We start from the raw sequence: 24,416 nt of genomic DNA, 5'->3' as shown, positions 1-24,416 counted from the left end.
GCTATTGCCATCTGGTGGCTTCCGCAAAATGTGCCTTATGTGAGACGTGATGACGCTGCCGTTTTCTGGCGAGATCTTTTTTTTTTTCTTCAAAATTTCGACTGCCACGTTGAGGAGAGCAGCCCTTACACGCCCGTGGCCTTTATTAGAGTGTATATGGTATATTGTATGGGTGACACTGAGCGATTCATTGCGTTGTAACCATCATTGTCACTTTTGACTACCTCTCCCATTTCTCCTCTTTCTCGTGTGGAGGTTCATATTACTGCTGGTCAATGTCTCCCCATTACCTATCATTAGACCAATGATGCGAGGCTTTCACATAAGAAAATTAGCGCAGGTTTAACCCTACTGAAACCTGGGTATAACGAGCGAAAGCACCTACCTCTGTGTATTGCCTCCAAGATATCAGTTGGACGGGACACTGTTTCGGAAGCCAGTGTACTTGCTCAGGCAAGACCGAGAGAATGCCGTTACTGTGCCAAATGGCCAGTTCGCGGACTCGCAAACGTTCGACTCTGCTAGGCTCTGAACCTCCAGATTAGTACTTCTGCACTAGAACTTGGCCAGTCAACAGAACTGGGCTCAGTGGGCTGTGCAGAACATGTTCAAGCAGGCTGGATTCAACCCCTGATGGAAGCAGGGCAGGCAAAAGTGAAGCAGCTATTGACATACTCAAGAGTATGAAATGGTGCAGAATTAGCGTACTTATTAAAATCTAGACAGAGCTTTTATTGTTTAGCATGAAATATGTAACTCTTAGGGCAGCTTAAATTCATGGATTCCGTAAACAGCGACACAAAATCTTAAAACAGGAGTCGTAGCTAGCTGAACTGCTGTAGCCTGGGAGGACATACGAAGGCTTGGTCGCACTTATTCCAAAGAGTGCAGCGTCTCCAATGCACTTGGTGGCACAGAAGAATGTGTACTGCATGAGGAGGAGAGTAACAATTAACCCTTTCACTGTCACAAACGTACCGGTACATATTCGCGTTTCCTCCCCGCAGTGTCAATAACGTACCCGTACGTATTCTATCTTGCATTCAAATCTTCGCGCCTCACCGTATAGCTACCGCGCTTGGACTTGCTCCGCCATCTGTTGAATCTTTCTACAAGCTGATATGCTCGCTCCGCGCCGATATGACACATATATGGAAGAGTATGGTGCGACCGCGCCCGCCCGTTCTTTGCTCGTGGGAGGGGGCGTGGTCGCTCCGTGACACTACTCTCTCGAGCGAGCGATCCTTCGGCGCGCGCGTGCGGGTTGCCTCTGTCCGACTGACATATGACTCAATTGCTGCATTCGCTCTCTCCACGCGCCCTCGCCTGAGGACAGCTTGCCGTTAGCAGCAGCAGCACACGAGTGTTTTAGCCTCTTTTGACTTCATAAATCTTTATGCTCGTTCTCTGAAACCAAGCCGACACTGGGGGTGCGTCCCGGTCAGAAACAGCCGACAGTGAAAGGGTTAAGATCAACGATGACTACAAGTGAGTGAGAGCAGGTTTGTTCAAATAAATGTCGTTTGTGCACTCCTGCTCTCGTTCTCAACTTCTCTAGGCTGGCTTACATAACAGGAAAGTTTTTTGGAGACGGACTCTGAACCTTTGGGTGTTGCCTTAGAGCAGTGGTCGGTCTAGATTCGAGTAGGTATGGTATTCCCCGAAGACCAGTTCAAAATACTTCAAAGCATGTCATCAGTACTAATAAGATGTACAACAAAAGCTCGTTAATTTGACTCCCGTTAATTCGGAAAATTCGAACTTCGTGCCTGGCCCCCACAATTATGTATAGGAGTCTATGGGACGAAACTCTCGTTAATTCGGACGGATCTGACTGCACATCGGACAATTCGGGCCGCTACCGAGCCTCGAAAACGAAAATAAGGCGAACACTGCGCAACACTGATACCCAAACGCAGCATCACCATAGACATCAATTAATCAACTTGGCTCGACTTGTGGCTGGACGGGCGCTTTTCCTTGTTATTTCCCTATGGCGGCATCATCGGCGGCACTATTTTGTCGTTTTGCTGCTATCGATGCGCTACTTCCTTGCACACTGTTGTATCAAAGACTGTTGGCTCTAGTGACGCTAATTCACCGGTCTGGTGCTTCTCTGTTGTGCACTGGTGTCATCGCACTCGCTGCCGATGGCAACGCCGGCGAAACAGCGGAAGAACTGAGGCCAAAGAATTTGCTACTGAAGTGGAAATTTTGCAGGCCCTTAAGGACCGGCTCCCGACAAGAAGCTATGAAAAAATACAACGTAAAAGCAGTACCCTAAGTATGTATGCAAAAAATGAACAGATTCTTCAGGCGTTCGAAAGCGAGAAGTTTCGAGCGTCCAGAAAGCAGCTCACCCAGAGTTGGAAGAAGCCTTGCTTCATTCAGTGGGCGGTCAACTCGCATGATGCAAACCTGCCATTGAATGAACCCCTCATCATGGCACAGGCCGAAAGGCTTGCACTGATGATGCACATCGATGGATTTAGCATCAGAAGGGTGGTGTGTACGCTTCAGAGATAGACATGGTTTCGTTTTTAAGACTGTGTGTGGCAAAAGAAGTGCTGTCAATGAAGATGTTGCCAACAACTGAAAGAACGCTCAGCTGCTCGAACAGCACTTTTCTTTAAGGCATTGCCAGACAAGATTGACTATGAAAGGAGATCCGTGCATCGGAGGGAAAAGGAGCAAGGAACAAGTGACCCTTCCTTTGGCCACAAACATGATCGAGACAGAGCGCTTGCCACTTATTGCTATTGGAAAGGCACAAAAGCCATAGTGCTTTAGGAATGTGTCTGCTTTCCCGATGGAGTACCGGACTAATAAAAAGGCCTGGATGACATCGGAAATTTTTTGAGGCTGGATGCAAAAGTCAGACAGTGTTCCGCAAAGAACTGCAAGGTATTAATCGTGCTAGACAACTGCAGTGCACATAACAGTGCACTGGACTGAATAACATTGAAGTGTTTTTTTGCTGCCCAACACTACATTGGCCCTCCAACCGATGGCCCAAGGAATAATTCAGTATGTCAAGACTAAACACCGCAGGCGCGTGCTGGAACGTATGCTCCTGTGCAATGAAGTCTGCAAGCAGTACGACGTGAATCTTTTGAGCGCGGTCAACATTCTTGCATACGTTTGGAAAAACATGCCTAAACACATCATCGCTAACTGTTTTAGACACAGTGGCTTCGTTGTGCCCGAGTCCTGTAGTGACAGTGGCCAAGGTGTCGCTAGATGACAATGGGGATGACTGCCCGGATTTTGGAGGTGTTCTGCTGTGTGTGACACTCACCAATTACATCGGCATTGACGATGGCGTTGCTACAGTCTGCTCTCTAACTGATGAAGCAATTGTCAGGGACGTACTATACGGCGAAGATTCAGAGGAGGAAGAGGGGCCACAGGAGGAGCAGCCTCGGCCCCCTCGCACTGTGAAGGAAGCAGCGGAGGCCCTCGCTATGCTAGAGAAATTTTGTTGGGGCACTGCAGACAGCATGCGAACTGCTGAACACCTGGAAGGACTTGGAAGAATAGTACCCGCGTGGGTTTCTGCTGGAAAGCAGACGTGCATTCGCGATTACTTTCTGTAATAAAGTTATGTTGATGAAAATCGTGCATTTGTTTTTTCTCTCGATAATTCGCACATTCGGTTAATTTGGACATATTTTACCATCCCTAGTAATCCGATTGATCTTTTACTGTACTGCAAATAACATTAATGGTTTGGTTTGATTTATACGGTTTAACTCGGGCTATAAGAGATGCCATCCGGGAGGGCTTCAGATATATAAACCACTTGGGGTTCTTTAGCCTGCAGCTGACATCGCACAGCACATGGGCACCTAGCTTTCTTCCTCCACTGTAAAATGGCTGCTGAGACCTAGATTTGATCCTCGCATTACTGAGCACACTAGTCGAGTGCCCTAACCACTGTACCACCACGGCGGGAAAATAAAATTAATAACAGTAATAGACAACTGGAACACTGTTCAAGAGAATTAGTGACAGCATTTTATTTCTTTGCCCTCAATAATACATTAAGGCTAGAGAGGTCCAAAGTACTACTTCATGAGGCACATCAAAAGTGCACGAAACTACTACAGCCAGAGAGTTGTGCACTGCAGTCAGACTACATATAATATTGCATATAATGATACATTGATTGTTATGATGAGCTATTATTAGTCTTCACAACAAGCACTGTTCCCATGTAAATAAAGCACATACAGCCGTTCGGTAATGTACCCCTCAGTAATACGAATGACTCAAATTGTGGACACAAGGGACAAAACTTTTTTCTATGCAAAGGTATGGCAGTGCTGCGCTCGTATTTACCGAAATCCCATTAACGAAACATTCAATATATCGAATGCGTGCTGTGACCCCGCAAGGAGCGCTTCTCCCAATGGCACTCCTGCGATAACTTAAAAGCACATGAGACTGGGTCAACCGAGTAGCCCTTGTGTACCTGTTGGAAATATGAACGCCCTATAGCCCTAGTGATGAGGTTAACGTCGAATCGGCATGAGAGTGGTCTTTGGTTTGGCATGCTTGTTTTGAACACAACATTGCTGCTATGCGAAAAAGTCATTGTTAGGTGCACAACATGTCGCGAGGGGAAACCAGCCTTGCTGACCGAAGGTGTGCAGCGGCTCTTGTGTTGCCTGCTTCGCTGACCAGCAGTAGCGTCTCCCAAAGCTGCATCTTTGATGCAAACTCCAACACTCCAATTTGGCCCATGGAGCAGCATGTGAGGGTGCATTGCATGCCTTCGGTCAGCAAGGCTAGTTTCCCCTCATGGCAGCTGGTGCACCTAACATTCATCCAACAACAGCAGTTTTTGTTTTATCCTGTGTGATAAAAAAAGACATTTGACGCCTGTTCATCATACAGACATATATATATATATATATATATATATATATATATATATATATATATATATATATATATATATATATATATATATATATATATATATATATATATATATACACAAGGTCTTGAATATTTGGGGGCCTAGTTTTAAAAAATTTCTATGCAAAATCTACTACCCCATTGGAGCTGAAATAACGTTCACAAAGAAACAACATATGGTCTTTGTTATCTGATAAGTGATTCAGCCTAGATTTTCCGGAATCGACGGAAAACTGCTCTCGCTCGTGCACAATTTTTGCAGAAAAGAGTCGAAGAGCTGCTTTGACATAGTGTGCCATCTGTCAATCAGCGAGGCAAGCGCGCCAACGGCCGGGACGGCGCTTTCCTCGTTGCTTGATAGATGGTGCACCATGTCAAAGCAAGCAGCCCCCAAATATTCAAGACCCTGCATGTATGTATGTATGTATGTATGTATGTATATATATATATATGGAGGCCCGTAACAATGCCCTCATTTTGTCCTCTTTGCATGAGCGCAAATGCAACATACTCCATGATCGCTTGCCGCAAAAGAATTTACACAATCTGCTGAGCTTTCTTTAACCCTTTGAGGGTTTTTGCCGTACATGTACGGTTTCAATCCTCAGAAATTTCACCTGCTGAGCTTTCTTTAACCCTTTGAGGGTTTTTGCCGTACATGTACGGTTTCAATCCTCAGAAATTTCGCGCCCTAATGACGATGCATGCTCAATGAGAGGTGCTGCCACCTCCTAGGACTTACAAGAAGCGCTTGAAATTTATTGCACTGCCTTCTTTTGCGAAGATAAACAGAAGCGATTCCCAGCTGCGCGTCGCCCGGTCTGCGCCCTATCACGGTTTCGCCACGTGATCGCAACGGAGGCGCGAAATTTGATTTCTATCTTTATGGGCGCTTCCGTACAGCGGAAAAACAAACAGGTTCCTAGCTGCAGCTTGTGGCCCGGCCTGTGGCAACGCCCTCGCATGGTTTCGGTGCTATTCGTCGTGAGGCCAAAAGGCAACCATGACAATTAGGAGTTGCAAATGAACTGATAAAGTTTCAATGCAGAAGTGCAATGCCCGTTAGAAAGGTCTACTTGTTGCGCTTAACGACACCGCCCTTTGCTCTCACCTTTATCCGACCACAAGAAACATGACAAAACAGGTGCCATTTTCTTTTTTTGTGCTCCGTAGCGCAACTAACAGTACAAGAGCTTGATGGAATATCAGGAATTATGCTCGAAAACACAGCAAGCGCTGTGAATCTAATGCAGACGGCCCGGGCTTTTGCCTACACCCCAAAAGTCACTGCCGTCGCCAGCGTTGCCACATCTCCACTGACGTCACGGGCTGACGCTTAAGTATAAGTCATGAGGGGTGCAATTTCACTCGCACCATTCGCTGCCAGCAGACAAAACGCTCATAGCTTGTCTGCACTTTCTGCAACACATGACTTTTATTACATGCCTCTCAAGCTCCTTGCAGAATTTTCTACTCCATGTTTTGAGAGACGTTGGAAAGAAATGTGACCTTCAATGTAGGAAGCTTTAAAAGAGGCCCGAATTCGGGTAACTTGCTGCAGCAGCTTAGCTTGTGGAAGTGTCATGCAGGCTATCTTTCATACATAACCAACCATTTTTTGATGTGAAGCCAGATGCAAATTTCTGAGCCCTATCTAGGCAGATAGGATAGACTTTGCCAGAAGTGTAGAGTCCAGGGTGTCTGCTTCTGAGCCGTGTAGTGGCACTGATTTAGCATTAGTGGAGGCCTTTCCCATTGGAGAGGGTAGGACAATCAAAATCTTCTTAACCTCAACAGATTCGGAAAACTGGAAATGTGTTACAAGTGCACGAATTAGCTCAGAAGCAGACCTCCTAGCCTCTACACTTTTGACAAAGACTGTACATCTAGCAAGATACGACAACTGCAGTTTCAGTTTCTGTGTGATTCACATTGTTTGCCAGGCAATAACATGGAAGGAATAATTATTTGCAGCAGGTGGTCTTAAATGCCAACAAAAATGGTTACGAGTTTGTGCCAGGACATTAATGAATATGGCACTATTCGAATGATTGTGCTGTTTCTACTCCAGACTTTTCTGATGACAGCAGTAGCAAAGAGCCCGAAGACAGCATCACAGACTTGCACTCAAACGATGAATCAAATTATCAATTTGGAACTTGGGACTAGTGAACCAAGGAAGCCTACCACACCTTTCTGCTGTAAAAATTGCCAGCCATAAACCCCAAAGGCTCTAAAACATAAAACTTTAAGGTGTGTTAGGAGCTAAAGAAAACTGAACTGAAAAGAAATGTTTTTAGCAATGTTTCAAAATGAGCTTCACTTAATAGTATATTAGTTCCTTGATAATTCAGCTCAACTGTGCTTTGTTAGTGTAGTTGGAAGACTACGCCCTTCAAACTTGTGACAATCACTGCCGGAACAGAATAGTTACAGCTCCCAATCAGCATTAAACTAAACAGGCATCACTATGCTACAAACCAAATTTTTTACAATCAATAAGAGAGACAGCGTAGCATAATTTTTTTTTTACGTTCTGTAATATTTTATTGTTTTGTATTCATGCCTCCTCTTTTTGGACGTTTTTTTCGACAAGTTCGATCGGACTTTTCGTGATGTATAAAGTTCAGCAATATTTAGTATATATCACAGCAGGATTATGCAGATGTTTAAATAAATGGACTTTTTTTTTGCCATCACCCTTCAGAGTTGCCTATTTTATCCCACGGCCCTGAAAGAGTTAACATCAAAAGAAGAAACTTAAACATATGCAAGCCATATCTCCAAAAATAATGAAAGGCGCTGTGCTGCCTTCGCATATACTGAACGTTTTATTTCTGCACCAACGCTTTTTCAACATTCTGTAAATTTGTTTTCCCTAAAATTTTCAACTGGAATATTTTTTCGTGTTATGCAAAGTGCTTTAGAAAATATTACTCCTGTGCATAAAAGAGCATTTAAATAGCTAGACTTAGGTATATGTGGCAACACAGACTCTTAAGAATTTTTTTTTTTTTGCATGGTACCGAAAGAGCTAATACTGGAGGAGTCAAATTGCCATGTTAGCGGTGCATGTGCAGAAAGGCACCTGTTAACTAAAGAAGAGTGATGAGATGGTTCCCCACTTGTGTTACCCATCCAGCAATAGTGCAGCCCAGGGTTCATGCTGATTTTCAGCCACGAAATCCAAGAATTTTTGAGGACTTCCAAGGACCCACAACTATATTTTTCAAGGACTTAAAAACAGCATTTTATTAAAGTAGCATTTCTTACATTTCACATATCTTACATTGATTGCACAAGACTTCTCACAAGACCAAGGAAGCTATTTCCTCTATATTACTAGTTGAACATTCAATGAAAGCTCACCTTCCTCTTTTTCAAGTTCAGCACTGACATTCACAATCTCCTTTGCCTTTTCTTTAGCATTCTTCTCAAACTGACTTATAACTCTGTCACACTAGCAGATTTATTGTCATTCGAATCGAATAACATTGTTTCTTTCCGTACTACACAGTAAAACAGTTATTTGCAAATGGTGGCAATCACGATCAGCGATAAAAAAATACTGCAAATGGGGAACATCGGTGTGTATAAGAGGTGTTTGAATTCATTGTGTACCATATTAAAGATGATTAAAACATTTCTGTACAATATTTCTGGCTGTGCAGTCGCCCTTTTGCCATCAAAATCCAAGTCCTTTTGCCATCAAAATCCAAGCCAAGTATGAAGTCACCCACAAATACGATAAATGTAAACAAACAATATGACTGACACAGCACAGCGCGGATACACAGCATGGGGACACGTAGAGCATGCAATTGACGCCCAACAGTTAGGTGCTCAGTTACAATTTTAAATGAAACAGTTTCGAGATAAATGCACGGAGAGAAGCTGCCATGAAGGAACACAGAACCCAAAATGATCATGAGTCGCTGGCATGACTAGACCGCTGCTGTGACCGAGTAATGGCGTTCCACGAGAGCCTGCAGTGCGAACAAATTTACACATAAATTAAGTTTTTAAAACAAACTCAAGCATAATTTTTAAATTTCCCTGTGTGCAGAATATTTTATCGCGTTGCTTGTTTCTGCTGCGTATCTGGAGTCGAGAGTACACATTTGGTTCGCACAAATGCGAGAGTTTCCCAAACTAATTCGATGGCTCGAAACTAATAACATTAAATTTTCCCGAGGAGGGGGAATAATGACATTAGATGTTAATGTCATTAGACTAATTCAAATTAATGTCATTAGGTTCGAATGACATTAAATTTGCTTATGCGACGGGTGTTAACAATTGATGTTATGCCACTGGTAGCTTCTGCCTTCTCGGCATAGGTGTCCGCAGAAGCATTCAACTCTGCAACTGCGGAATTGAAGAGCACAAACAGTAGACAATCCACAGAGAAGATGCAGAGAAGACAAGGTCAGGCACTACTACTAACAACTACTTGATTCTTCGTGGCAAGAACGCATATAGAGACCTGAGGCCACCCTTGTGCAAGAAGACAAGAAACCTACACGTCAACTGGTCCAAGTTAACGTCGCAAGCACAGAAACTTATATTCGGCTTCGTACAAAAAAACAAAAATGTCCCTAACACAGTCTTAACCATTTTCCTAAATATGAAAGGCTTCAAGTGCCAACCACGCGTGTTCATTTTTGCTTCTGCCAAGAATCAATGTCTCATCAAATCGCAGTGCATATTTGCAAGCAAGAACATAGGACAAGAGATGATGATTAAGGTGTTCATCTCGTGTCCCATATTCTTGCTTGCAAATGTGCACCATGAACGGCTATGGCCATACTCTAGCATTGCTGACGCTGCTCGAGTCCGGCCATGCAACGGCTGACAGGCATGTGACAAACACCTGTCACGCACATGCCTGTAATCACCACTGCCTCATCATGGCGTGAGTCTCTGCCTTGCCTTTGCCACTGCAACCGATCTGTGCACGCGCCCTACACTCCTCGAATCAGTTGGCTCAGTCGCGCAAATTGTGCGCGGAGGCAACATCCCTTCTTAGTAGTACCCCTTTTTCTTCTCCAACACGGAACGAAAAGCGAGATTTCCTGTTTATACCAAGCTTTTAATTAAAATTTTGTGTTTTTGCACCTTTGTGTTGTCCATATTAGTGCACATTGTTTCGTTTTATTAGTACACTTATTTACAAGAATTTGGGCGTGTCCTTCTATAACGAAACAAATTTTCGCGTTCTGTACTGCTTCATTATAACAAGGTCCGACGGTACTTTATTCACAAAGGGCTCACTCACTGACTGCAACATTCTCGACCCGTCGGTGGGCAACACATTTGGGGGGTATTAGGGGTCTGTCCAGTAACAAGAACAAAGTCTTCCCTACATGCTGGAGAATTGTGAAAAAGCATGCATAGATTGGATGGCAAGGCATCCAGCCCCCTTCTACTAGCTGCCATACCAGCCTTGTACGCATTGTGCACAGTGCGCAAACCGCACATACTTAAATCCAAAGACTTCACTTGGTAGTTGCTATCCAGGCTCCCTTGCAAACTTCTGAAAGTCTCCAGATTCACATTTTGACCGTCCATTGAAACCTGGACGATCTTATGTAGGGGCAAAAGCTCCGATTCGCTTAACAGCCTTTTTTCAATGTCACCTACTTTGGAATGACCTATGAAAAAAGACGTCAAGTAGCGAGTGGACATGTCCCAGAAACTTATGTGGATATCAATCTGCTTTTGTTGCAGAAAGTCATTCAGTGAGTTGTCAAAAAGGACAAAACAGCACTAAGAGTCTGCTATTTCTTGTCATAGAGAGGAAAGAAAATAAGGTCAGAGTCTTGGCAACTTTGCTATCCAGAAACATCCCCTTGAACAAAGCACTTGTTTGCAAGGCTCATGATTTACAGGGAGGCTTAGCGCAAGCCCCCTGTAAATCATGACCTACTAAATGGCCCAGAAATCCACTTTACTAGTTCATGCTTTTTGCATGCATCAATCAAGTCTGACTGCTGTAATGGGCCTGATTTAATAGAAGGTTCAACTGCAGAGGCTGTAAAAAATTGCCTAATGAAACTACTTGTTACTTTTTGCATGCTTGCATCGTGCTTGACGTTCTTCATACGGCTTTCAAGTGTCCACTCCCCCATGCTGGCAATGTCAAAATTCATGGCACACAGCATGCACCTTGCCCGGCGTGGATCCGTCGAGTCCGGTGCCAGACAGTTTTGATATTCATCTTTAGCCAGCCACAAGCATTGAAACTTTCATTTCTCAGGCATTTGTCCATAACACGAACTACTGTCAACCCAACACAAACCATGTCATGCGAGGCGAAAGCCGAGCTACATGCAGTGGGAACTCTCGCGAACACGAAAGTGGCAAGCATAGCGTGAACAGAAATGCAAGTGTCGCTCGGCTCGTCGCTCGGGTCTGCCTAAATAGAAAATTGCACTCGTTCGCCCGGAAGTGCATGCACGATCAGCCAATAGCACAAGCGCTCAGCGTATGTCTCTGTCGCTCATTTCGAATGCTTATATTTTTAGTGTTGCATTTTTTTGTGCCCTGCCGCATAGGTTTAGCGTTTTTATGAACAACGGTGAATGGCCAAAGTCTCAACAAACACCTAATCGTAGCAACAAAACGGAGGGGGGTTGGGGGAGGGTCACGTGACTACTCGTATAGCGCAAGTTAATTATGTTAACCGCTTCAAATTCAGCATGGTGCGTTGTAAATGCATTTTATTTTGCGTGTCATTGCAAAATACTTCAATTCTTGCAACTTTTATGATTGTTTCATTAGCAAATAGTTTAGCAGTTTACTATGCCTGAAACAAAGAGCATCATTGCTGTTTTATGTTGCAGTTGATTCGTGTTGCCGTGAGGATGCATCTTCCCCAAAAAACGACAGAGCAAAAACATCATTTTTGCCACGCCACTCTTTTTTTCGCTTACATGCAGCTCAGTTTCAATCGCATGAAACAGACACTGGCATAGGTTTTCAGCACGCACTTCCACCTCAGTGCTCTCTGCGCATGCTCCAGCAACAGAGTCATGTATAATACTGATGAAGATAGAGGCTATTGGTAGCGGACATGACACATGAATCCTTGCCAGAAAGTAGAGTGGCACCTCCTTGAGAGCTCCAGCTAGACTTGCTCCAAATCTAGTAGATGCCGTGATGTGCACAAGCGCGCAACGTGAAAAATAAGTAGTCTGTTGTTCGTGTAAGTATAGAGAAATGTAAGTACTCCTCCTGAGGGCCGTTTACCAACTGAGAGTTGCCAGTAAGGGCGGTAACTGTGATACCAACAATTTTCTGCCGTTTCTGTTCCTCAGATTTGTCTTGCATCCGCAAGCTTCGCTGCTGAAGGGGTCGTGGAACTTGACCACATCTTTATTTTATTATAAGATGATGGATTTGACGCCTAGTCGTATTAACAGCAGACCTTTAATTTATTTCTGGCCGCTTTACACGTGCTGTTGGTTGCGGTTTTGATGAGAAACGGACTATGCTTAGCAAAAACTACCAAGCAGCAGCGCAATCTGTCGCCTAAAGTGCCTGCGAGCACATCATTTCAGTAGGATTGGCACCTCAGCCAGGATGCTTAGTTTTTGCTTGAATGCAGTGAGTAATCATTCTAATAAAAAAGCTGTTTCAGCTTTTCTGGTGCGAACGGAGAAAGGCCTCTAACTAGAGAAGACTGCAGTGGTCTTTTGTCTAGTAATTCTTTTGTTACTGAAAAGAGGAACTGCTTGCACTCCATCTTAAATGTGAACATCTCCTTTGTACTCAACTTGCAACTTTTCAGAACCACCTCTGCTGTGCGGCCAATATCAACCTTCTTGAGTGAAGTGTGGTTTGTTGGATGTTCTATATGCTTACTGTTCCTGTAAATGAATGATCACTGCTGCCCGCATGGAGGAAACTTTCCTGCATGGCGGCACAGCTGTTGGCAATGCTGAAGCCTGTGTTGCTCTGGAAGAGCAACACACGCATGCCTGCTGTGCCGGTGAACTGCTACTGTGTAGGCTCTCTATGCTTACAGCGCACCAGGTGCCGTGCTTGAATCGCGTTCACACCGTGTCTTCTTTTGCTTCGAGCCCAAATCTTGCTCTTGGAGTAGGTTACCAGGCTTCGTACATGCTTCGTACAGGCTTCGTAGCTATGTGTGGTGTAAGGCGGAAACAGTGGGACTTCATCAGCTTCGAAGCACACTTGTCGAGGGGACGGCGATCAAAGCTGTGGTTCAGGGGGTTTTCAAGGAGCCCCCGAAAATTCCCGAACTCTCAAGACATTTGAAAACACTTCTTCCAAATTCAAGGGTTTTCAAAGTTTTCAACGACCCGCAGACCCTGCAGAACGCGGTATATTTTGTATCAGTGAGCTCAGCATAGCGGGTGGTTGGTATATAAAAAATTACGGTAGATTTACAGTTAATCAAATGCGAAGTAGGTGCGTAGCACTGCTTATCCCTGCTACACCTTTCCATCGCTGGCATTTGCGCGGCCCGTTGTCCTGGAGTTTCTACCGCACATTTGTTCCTCTTCGCTTCGACATTCGTATCACGACGACACGTTTTTTCATTCTTTGTGCTTCTAGACTCTTGCACCGTTTAGCTGCAATATCAAAATCAGTAGGCTAACAATCCCGCTGCCTTCGAACCGTTGTACTTCAGCACATTGAACCTACGCTGCAGTGCCAGACGGCCCGCTTTATCAATTACGACATGAAGCAAACGCACGGCGCAGCCGCGTTCTCAGCTTTCCTTACCCCATCTTCAGAAATGAGCGAAAACAGGCACAATGTACTCATTTACAATGCACTGTTCTGCGGCCGAGAGGTCTGGGGCGGGATCATAGGGGGAGAGGAAGTCAGAAGAGAGAGGGAAACGCGCTTGAAGACGAGCGCCAGTTAAGGCGTGGAGGAGAGTACAAGCTGCTTCACGACGCGGCGAGCAGCTCAGAGTAGAGATCCAGGATGCACCGCGCATGGACGTCTGCTACCAGTGAAGGCTGAGGAGTGACTGATGCAAGGGGAGAGATGCCGAAGTTGAGGACGCGCGAGCGACACACAGCTGGTCACTCTGGAGTAACTTACACGCTTGTGCAATGCTGCCCAGGGACGGTTGCCACGCCCGCAACAGACACGCCCCTCTCTCACTGGGTGCACCTATGCGGCCGCTCCGGCCCCTCAGTGTTAAGTCGTGTGATGCGGGTGTCGCCACTTTTCCTTCCTCCTCTTCAACTTCACAGAGACGAGTGGGAAGAGAGAGAGAGCGACTTCTGCTGCTGCTGTGCGACCGCTCCGCCTCCCTAATGCCGAGCCGCCCGACGCGCACGTCGCCGCCTTCTCTTCCTTCACTTCAAGATCACGTGAAGAGAGAAAAAGAGTGGCTTCAGACAGACATCGGCGAATGCCGCGATTGCGGCTAGTAGTGCTACGCATTAAAAAAGAAACCATGCCTTGCTTTAGTGGCAGTGGGGCTGAGAGTGTCAAATGCCATCAAATGGAGGTCAGGTGCCGATAGTCTGCCGAAAAACACTTTAGCTAGTGTGAAGTCTTGATTCAACACACCGGGTTGGAGTGCTGCCACTGTAGTGAAGAGTCCGATTTCATGTTATGCTGCTTACTGCGAGCTAGCAATATGCATGCCACTAATGCGCTCGGATATTCTCACGACCCAAGTCTTCAATATAATGAAGCTGATCCAACTTCCACCGGATAGTACAGTAAATATTATATTAAAAATTACCGGCCAACAGAAACCCATGATTTCAAATTGCCTGAGATTGAATTATGAAGGTTTTATTGAATTGCTTTTCCTTTGTTGATGCTGTTGAATTCTGATTTTCAAGGCTGTCAGTCAGTAGCAGAATGATCTGGGGTGACTTGGTGTGGCTCACGTTTTCACACACTGGCAAATGTAGAAGAGCCCAGCAGTGAACATGGCAATAAGACCAGGCTATGGAATGAAAAATAATAGGTGCAACGTTAAGAAACAGGAAGCGTGCAGAGTAGGTCAGAGAAATAACTCAGGTTAGCGACATTCCAGTGGAAATCAAGAAGAAATGGGCATGGGCAGGACATGTAGTGCGAAGAGAGGATAACCGATGGTCCCTTAGGGTAACAAACTGGATTCCAAGGGAAGGAAAGCGTAGCAGGGGGCGATAGAAAGTTAAGTGGGCGGATGAGGTTAAGAAGTTCACAGGGGCCAAGTGGATGCAGCTAGCACAGGACTCGGTTAATTGGAGGAATATGGGAGAGTCCTTTGCCCTGCAGTGGGTATAGTCAGGCTGATGATGACAAATGCCAAGGTGGCCTAAACTGTAAAGCTTGCAACAGATCTTGATAATTGATGAGGAACGCATAAATGGATGGGTGCAGTTAGCACACAAGTTGCGTCCGACACATGAGTTGCAAAACCTATACAGCAATGGAGGAGTGTCACCATGTCTTGCAATGCAGGCGCTGAACTGCTTGGTTTAGAGAGCTCAGGGAATTCAAATATGAGTGAGGCAAATGTCGATACTACTAGGAAACGTAGAGCTTCCTTGACAAATGCTGGTTGCATAAATGCAGTTCCCATTAACAGCGTGTCAAGAACCCCTGTCGTATATACAAGAGAACAGCTGACACCTCACCTGGAGCATCAGCGGCAGATTTCCTGAGTCGCTTGTTGGCCACGTTGTTCTTGGCGACAGGTTCTAAGGGTGGGGGGCTGCGAGGATGCGGGTGGGCCAGTGGAGAGCCCGGAGAACACGGTGCCGACGGGCAGCAAGCAGGGCTGACGGGTTTGAAGCCGCCATTACGCCGGGGACCCAAGCCGGGGCCGGCACCCGCCGTGGTTACAGCTGCAGCTGCGGCTAGGAGTGATGGTGGCACGGGACTGTTGGACACGCTGGAGCAGCTTGGAGAGCGGCGAGGTAGGCCAGGCCCCGGCCCCGGCCCAATGCCTGGGCCAGGGCCAGGGCCGACCACGGGTGGACCACCCCCGTTGGGGGTCTGGTCGCAGGGCAGGAGGCGGCGCCAGCTCTTCACCAGCTCCTTTGCCCGCCGGGCCAGGGGCTCGTTGGTGGTGCGTTTGCGCAGCTCATTGATGTACTTTCCCAAGCGGGTACGCTCCAGCGTGTCCTTGGTGATGGGTGTGCGCTCCAGCAAGCTGATGACCTCGATGACAGCAGCCATGTCGACCACCTGCGTCAACGAACCACCATCTGGTCAGACAGCACAAGAACAGAAAAAGAAGGTATCAAAAAGCAACCAAGTCAAGAACCAAATGGGTGCTGACTTAAAGGGACAAAGTACCAAGCTTTAATAATAAATGCAAGTCTGCCATCACTGGCGGCTTTCCAAGCAGGCAGCTTTTTGCACATTGCATCACCGAGACAAGGCTAACACCATTCCCTCCTAAATGGTAGCCTTGCAATGTTTTTCGCTCTTGACAATGCTCTAGCGGTGGTGAAAAAACGCTGCGGAGCTTAATTTTATTTTTTTCAGCAACTAAACGTAACACGCCACATCAACATAGCCACAAAGAGCAAGAATTTACTTCTGCCCATGAACCAGCCATCATCCTGGGCAATCCACAGCAGCGACCTAAATGCATTCTTCGAGAAAATTCTGGTCTTACCCACATTTGTCCTGCAGAAGCAGCCTTGCCTCTTCTGCAGTCTCACATGCTATGACAAACCGCCAGCGTGTCCAGAGAAACGAATTGTGCCCAAGGTACAGCGATTTTATATTTTCTACCTCCTAATTCTACATCAGCACAAAGGCATGGTTTGAGATTATTCAGTATGAAGTGCAAGGCACTTGATTGCACCATCACATCACATGCTGTGCTATGTGCCACAAACGATGATGGGAGTAACCAAAAGAATTTTGCTTAAACTTTTATAGCTTGGAAAGCAGAGAAACTCCATAAGCTCATACAATCAGAAATGAGGACCCACATATAGGAACTGACATGAACATAAAAATGTAGTAAACAGAACTTTGCAGTGCATGCCAGCAGCATTAGCTATCTTCCCTCATTTCATTTTCAACATTCAGTATCACTCCTCAAAATAAATGACTCTGAAGATGTGACCTCTTTTCTGTGATAAATATGAAAGTAAATAAAGTAAAAAGTTGCCAACTATCTCTGCATCAAACCACCCAAGTACATGTTTAGTGTTAGCCATTCTTACACTCCTGTCGTATTTACCAGTTTCAAACTGAACAGCCCAATTTTGAAGCTTTTCCAAGATACTAATATGAGTGCTTTTCTTGCTGGAGGATAATTTCGGCTGCAGCACCAGCTATGGGGTCAAGGCCAAACCGGTGCAATTTGTGGCACGCCGATAACGCCACATGAAAAAGCACACGAGAATAAGATGCCTCGGAGCGCACAGGAAGCCCTTTCCAACCAACCGCAGTCGCAGGCAACATTGCATTTGTGTTCACTGCCACTGGCTGCAAGAATTGCATTTGGGTGCAAGTGCTGTGACCGTTTCATAAAAAAATACCAGCGTTTCAACCGCCACATAATAGGTAACAGCCTCTGTTGCAAAACATACTCACAAGGAAGAGTACTTCTGAAGCATCCAGAACGAATTCTTAAGTAATTGGAGGTTAAAGGATCAAAGGCATGCATATCTGCAAAACGCTTGGGTCTTAGCCCAAATGCCAATAACCGAGAACGCCACATGAAAAAGCACACGAGAATAAGATGCCTCGGAGCGCACAGGAAGCCCTTTCCAACCAACCGCAGTCGCAGGCAACATTGCATTTGTGTTCACTGCCACTGGCTGCAAGAATTGCATTTGGGTGCAAGTGCTGTGACCGTTTCATAAAAAAATACCAGCGTTTCAACCGCCACATAATAGGTAACAGCCTCTGTTGCAAAACATACTCACAAGGAAGAGTACTTCTGAAGCATCCAGAACGAATTCTTAAGTAATTGGAGGTTAAAGGATCAAAGGCATGCATATCTGCAAAACGCTTGGGTCTTAGCCCAAATGCCAATAACCGAGAACTCCCCCTGACAAATACCAGCAGTTCTACTATGCCCACTACTGAAGGTCAATACAAATAACATCAGAGCCTGTTATAAATGGCAACACACATGCAAAGTGTCAAGCAACTGCCCACAAGCAACATTCCAAAAATGCACCAGTAAAAACGCCCTCATGTAGCCTTATCAAACTCAACATGACAAGGTTTTATTCCAGTGCCAACATAACAGAATTTTAAGCTGCCCGTGAAGACGAAAGAGACTGAGAACACCAGCTTCTTTACATATATGCGACTAATAGAATAACAAGTCTTCTGAGTATAATAAATCCTACAGGCACTACACCCACATATGTCGGTGCCACCTGACACTACAAAATATCCCCTTACAACAAGCATTCTCACAAATGCAGACGAAAAAAAAAAAGTGCTTCAATCTGAAAAATCTTGCATAGAAAGGAACTGAGCCGTACATGTGAAATGAAATAGATTGCTTCACATTTCAATAGCTGCCAATTTTTGTTTGCTGATTTTGCAACCGTAAAAGATTTCAAGAGCCAAAAACGTGTCCTGTTCATATAAGACAGCTTAATGACAGAAATGAGTGAAGACAGGTTTAACTGAGACCTTGAATGTAGTGCTTAACCGTGATGTGGTTGTACAAGGACCTGGCAGAAATTGCAATTAATAATTGGGGAAAGATGGATATTTTTGTTATTCTGGGATGCTCATTACAAAAATCAATTATGAAAATGACTAACAATTAATGCATATTTCAAAAGAGATTGTACCCAACAGACTGCAACAACCAACTCTCAACTGACAAGTGCTGTTCCCCAGCAGCTCTGCACAAGCTGCAACCTGAACGTTCATGAGAAACTTCCTCTACCCTATCCATCATGATGAAGGCAGTGCCCCATTCCAATGGCATATGTTCATTTTAAATCTCCGAACAGCCTGTTTTGAAGCCAACCTATTCTTGATATTGCTCAGTAGTGACTCAGGCACTGCCTATTTATGTATATAAAGTTCACTTTCAGATTTTATATATATTGAATTTGGGGGAGGGGGGGTCAATATTCAAACTATATTAACTTGCTTGTTTCTTTTAAAAATCAGGTCTAAAACTTAGGACCACATTTCAGTTAATAATAATCGGGGAAAGATTACTGGTAGTAAGTTTTCTTAACAGTTCGTCACAGACTTTCTACACATCCTTAACATGCATATAAGCATCCATTGGCATGCTCATCATTTCAATTTGTAGACCTGCCCGACCTCTGAAGGTATCAGCTAGGCACAACAGCTTCAACGCAGTATTTGCTAGCCCAGGGTAGAGCACAGTAGTGAAAATAATCCAAAATGGCTTCTGTCAAAGTGGCTTGCTCCCAGCAAGTACCAGAAACTACAGGAACTACATCGACATCCTTGTTGCCCACGTGCTAACCGGAGGGGACAGAAAAGTTGTAGTATTTGGGGAAAAAATCTGTGTCCAAGCAAAATATGAATAGCCCCATTTATATAGACATTGCCAATATAATGAAATTTGCTTTGTACAAATGCCATACAAGGTCATTAAGGCTAACTGGGACCTGAACCCATAACTAGCAAAATTCCATAACCTAACCTATTCATGTGGGCATTTCTATTTCCCAGAGGGATCATGTGATCTCCAACAGAAGAGTAGTATTTGAAGCACAAGCAGCCGCCATGCCCGAAATGCTAAAAATGTGTCTGGTGAAAGAAAAGTGTGTCCTTCTGTAGACACAAACAGCTTCACTTTTTTTCTCTCTCAAGAAAGGTTGAGAAGCTTGTCAAGAGTGCCTCAAAGCAAAGCAGCACTACTCTCAAACAGAGATATGAAAATCTGAGGGTGCCATTGGCTTTCTTTGAGGGGCAGCTACCATTGCTTTAGAGTTGTACCCAAATATAGGGCACACTACCCAAGAAGCAGTTCCACATTTCTTAATGCCTCCCAATCATGCCACACTCAATCTGTGACTACAATGTACGTCAATAGCACAAGTCCCTAATGACTGCATCCAATGTTGCTAAATATTGAAGGAGAAAAATTTGTTCCCGATGTGATCACCTAGTCCTTGCAATTTTGGCACCTTTCAAATCTGGGTGCAAACTAAGATTCTTTCAGTCCCCGATTTGTTTTGCCCCATTCAGTGCCTACAACTGCATTGCCTCCTCTTCAGTACTGTATATGCATGCTACATGTAGTGCAGAATACCCAGCTGCACAGGAACGCTGTGCAGTTTTCACTCATGAATTTGTTACATTTAACTGCTACACTGGTTTCTCATGTAGGTGATACAAGCAAGTGCGATTATGTTCCACGAGTTTGTATGTTGACTACACATGCATAGAACCGGCAGGCTACCAGCGCAACCTGTGTGTTTGGAAGGCGATACAGTACATGCCATGCAGTTCTAAAATTGAAGTCTGCAATGCAGCCAGGCTTCACCACAAATTAATTTTCACTCCTGTGTAACGACTGCTTTCCTAGCTGTTCACAAAATTTTATTGGTGAGCCACAGTGCTGAAAAAAATCCTTTCAAAGGCTTTGCCACCAGATTGCGCTTTCATGCTGTGCTGTGTAGAAGTACAAGTCTCCGTTTCTTATTTCACATGTAATTTATGATGCAGGAAAGCAGATACACCGAATATACGAGTGGAGAAAGCTGAATGAGGAGAGCATGCCCAATGTATGGCAAGGAATGCAGCTAAAGGTAAAGAACCCCATGAGCACAGCACATGATCGTATACAACAACCTAGAGCCTTCAGGGACGCACCTTTCAAAGCAAAGGTCTCACAAGAATAATGTGTTTACATGGGGTTTGAGGTCCCAAACATGGGATACCACAGTGGCAGCCTTTCATGTGCACTGGCATCACAAGACGTGGGCATTTAGCCTCCACTGAAACACCGCGGTCGCAATCAACCCAGGTAAGTACCTCAGCTTGGCAGTTGAGCACCCTAACCATTGAGCCATGAGGCAGGGCATCGAATTAATAATCCTATGTACAATATGTGTGCAGAGCTCCTTGACACAAAGGTGTACACATAAAAAAAACTGCAGACAATGGAATAAATAAAACGAAACCTCTCTGGAGACTTTTAGGAAGCCCAATTTGTTCACTCAAACATCCACCCAGAAAATCTCTACGTACTTCTTGCAGCAGAGCTCCTCCAGAACCGCAAACAAGAACCAGTAAACACCAAAGTTACCATGGCATACAAAAAGCTACCCAAAAGAGTGACTCGAGAAGGCTATGGTGACAGGACTTTCAATAGGTCTCACACACTTTGACCTCTACGAGTGCCTTTGATCAGAAAAACTAGACAGGCATTCCAGGCAGGGAATATTTTTCAACCATTCAAGCAACAACCTTTATTATAGAAGAGGGGGCAACTATAGCACCGTAAATGAGTGCAAGGATTTGAAGCAGTGCTGCTTGACAAGAGCAACACCAGACTGCAGTGAAGCTGGTTCGCAACAAAGGCCAGTTTCGTGGCTGCATGCCTCGTACAGCGTTTCTTACGTCAGAAGCAATTTATCAAGTAAAGCTACAATGCTTTTTCATGTGAGCAGTACACACTTCTCGAGAATTGTGCACAAAACACGACTCTAAAAAAGTTAAACTTCATGGACCTTTCGAGAATTCGTGCCCTACCATGACACCGAACGCCAGGAAAAACGAGATGATGCGTATAGCTACCTTTCACGGCCACTCTGCCCATGCGAAGAAGCGGCACGGTTAACCAGACTCCATGTTTGAGGAATAACAAACCCGTTACTGAAGTAGTAACAAGGTACGTACACATTCCACGAGCACATGGATTCAATCACAAGACGACATAAGCAGCCAGTCCGGCGAAGCACGTTCGCAGCACACAGCGTTCGTAGTACTACTAGGAATTGAGTAAGCGGAGACGCTGACTGCTAACGAACGCCGGCAGTCGACGCGACGTAGCAATCTGTTACAGGGACCATGCGAAGGTACAGTACAGGAAGCAACACCGCCAGTGCAGTGAGGCGGTCATCAGGCGGGCTCGACCCAGGCCTGACACTGTCCGACCATGTGCCATGAGGAAATCTGCTAGCAGCATGCCCAGAAAGAAGCCGAACCAACGTGACAGACGCATGCATATTGAAACGCACCGGCAGATCGTCAGGCGCAAATCAACCAAGACTCTATCGTACGCAAAGAATGCCCTGCCGGCGCGCCGTCAAAACAGCCGCAGCGCGCAGAGCCCCGGCTGCCCCGCTGCCAACAAAGCGTCCACGAGCCGACCGGCGGTCGGAATGAACGACGTTAGGCTTAGACCCGCCGTGAACCCAGAAGGAGAGCGTTTAGTTGTAAAACCCGCCACGGACTGCACCTACGGCGCATGACTTGTGACGTTTCCAAGAGTCCGACGAGAACGGCATCGGCGGAGTGCCGGCGCGTCGGCGATGCCGAGCTGCGATGCGCCGCTCTGCCTCGGCGGGGGCAACGCCAAACTGGACGACGCACGGTGCACCGCCGCCGGCACACACCGCTACCGCGGCGTTAACGGCACGGAATCGAGTCTAAGCCTAACGCTCGTGTAAAGGGCTGCCGTGTTTAGGCTGCCCGCAGGTTACGCTTGCGTTTTGGCCAGGCTTTCCGGGGCTCTGCCAGAGCGACGCTGCACATACCCGCGGCTTCCCGACACGAAAAAGGGATGAAACGTGCGAGGCTTACATTGTTGTCCTCGTCTAATGCTTTCAACAACTTATCCTTAATTTCGTAGGGCGAGCACTGCATCAGGCCGTACAACAAAAACTTCGCAGCGACCCAGCAGGCCAACTCCGTGACCGTCTATCAGCCACTGGCACAGTATGGCGGACATTCAGTGTGCTTGGCATGCTGGGATCGGTCAGAAACGCCGCCGCGTGTGACGTCACGCCCTTCCGAGCCGCTCCGCCGGCGCCGCCGACTACGCGCCGACTCTCGCCGAAAATCTATGCCGGAGGGAAGTTGACGGGAAACAACCGGGCGAAAAGGCGACGCTGGCGCGATCTAGTGCGCTATTTACGAGGTGTTTGCGCTCGCAGCGCTTGGTGCAGCAATTGTGCTTACGTGTAATGCCGTACGTTGGCGCGGCAAGCGTGCTTATGCACATAGTTCCGCTTAACAGTTGTGGTTTATCATTGTTTGCAAACAGAAATTTATAAATTTTGTTCTAAAAGTGTATGTAAAATTACAAATATTTATTGCAAACCAAAACGTCACTTTTAGCGGCTGATAATGCTCAAAAGAGATAAAGTCACCTGGCCAGCTGCATAGATGGCGCCACAGCCCTTGTGTGTGCACGATATGGGCGTATGCAGGTGGGTGAAGTGCAACCGTGGGAGGGGATGGTCTTTGTATTTGGCCACCGTCCCGCTGCTAGCAAACTTCCGTTCATCGCGCATCATCAGTTACCTCAAGTCACGCCTATATATTTTAGCAATAACAGCAGTGGCCTTATGATTGTAGGGTAGTGATGTTTTATGACTGTAGAATAAACTTGAACAGCACGCGACATAAAAACGTACACGGTGGCAGGAATACTGAAAAAGAAAACCCTCTTTGTAGCTATAAACAAAACAAAGTACTGAAAGCTCGTGAAGGTTAGAATTTCGAACCTGGTTTAACATGCGAACCGTGACAGTAACAAAGGATGCGAAACCGCGAGCAAGAGGTGATCGCGAAAGGTTAGAATTTCGGACCTCAGGCCTGTTGACATACGAACAGTGACAGTAACACGGGTCGCGAAACCAGGAGCAAGTTCGGTGAAAAAAGATAGAAAAGGAGACTGCCACACGCACTACGGAATTTTTAAGCCTTTGAGCGCAATCGCTTTACCCTGCCGACACCGAACTAAGTAATTAAGCTTGCTGGCCTATTGATTCCACCGACCAAGGTTTGTCATGCTTTGCGTTGAACGCACAAGGCCGTTGATAGGTTGGCTTATTTTTATTTTTGTTCATCCAGTCTCCTACGGTGCTGTTGTTTCTTGGGTATCTGGTGGTAGCCACCCTCGCCAGGAGTGCTTCGCTGGCGACCTCTACAGGCTGGAGCGTAATGTCAGCTGCGAAAGGGCGAAAGCGCGAATACTTACGTACTGCAAAAGCATGCAAGCCAATGGCGAAACGAGCCTTTTGTTTCCTGTGAGTCACAGGAGATCAAGTATCTGCTCCATGTTCTGCGCGTGCGGCTCATGACAACGGTCAACAAACGTAAGCATCATAAAGTGGGAGCCTGTTGATTGCGTCTGAAAGTAACGGCGCCCGCAGCGTGTGATGATGGCCGCTGGGTGTAGTACAGAAGCCGGCGGTGACATTGCAGGTAAGCAAAACGAAAGTATATAGTGCATACTAATTATGGAGACTTTGTTCGTGCTGCTAACGATGCACTGAATCGTGCTTCTTGGTCTGATTCCAGTAAGCCTGCCCGTGTCAAGCATATGCAAGTACTACGTGAACCGATCATGCGCG

The 24,416-nt window shown here is 45.8% G+C and overlaps 1 protein-coding gene and 1 long non-coding RNA gene across 5 annotated transcripts in view; one reads left to right on the top strand and one right to left on the bottom strand.

Annotated features, from left to right (window-relative positions):
- LOC146181998 (uncharacterized) overlaps positions 1-22,899 on the bottom strand; it is a 28,978-nt gene extending 6,079 nt beyond the window's left edge. For 2 of the 3 annotated variants that reach the window (XM_084576993.1, XM_084576995.1), the window contains exons 1-2: positions 22,639-22,899; positions 15,549-16,101 (exon numbers count right to left, since the gene is read on the bottom strand). In XM_084576993.1, coding sequence (XP_084433119.1) covers positions 15,549-16,101; positions 22,639-22,701 — 616 coding nt within the window. In that variant the 5' untranslated portion in view covers positions 22,702-22,899. Of the gene's footprint in view, positions 1-15,548; positions 16,102-22,073; positions 22,220-22,638 lie in introns of those variants that run through there. The other variant, XM_084576996.1, reaches the window with a different exon arrangement.
- Positions 22,900-23,227: 328 nt separating this feature from the next.
- On the top strand, positions 23,228-24,414 carry LOC146181997 (uncharacterized). Of its 2 annotated transcripts, none has more exons than XR_014700324.1 (3): positions 23,228-23,267; positions 23,914-24,267; positions 24,364-24,414. It is a non-coding gene; the product is annotated as an uncharacterized LOC146181997 (long non-coding RNA). The 2 variants fall into 2 exon arrangements; XR_014700323.1 differs by lacking the exon at positions 23,228-23,267 and adding an exon at positions 23,277-23,842.
- The last annotated feature ends 2 nt before the right edge of the window (positions 24,415-24,416 follow it).

This window comes from Amblyomma maculatum, chromosome 8, assembly GCF_055883805.1.
Source record: "Amblyomma maculatum isolate TAMU_Amacu chromosome 8, ASM5588380v1, whole genome shotgun sequence".
NCBI lineage: Eukaryota > Metazoa > Arthropoda > Arachnida > Ixodida > Ixodidae > Amblyomma > Amblyomma maculatum.
This window is presented reverse-complemented; position numbering and strand designations above follow the sequence as displayed.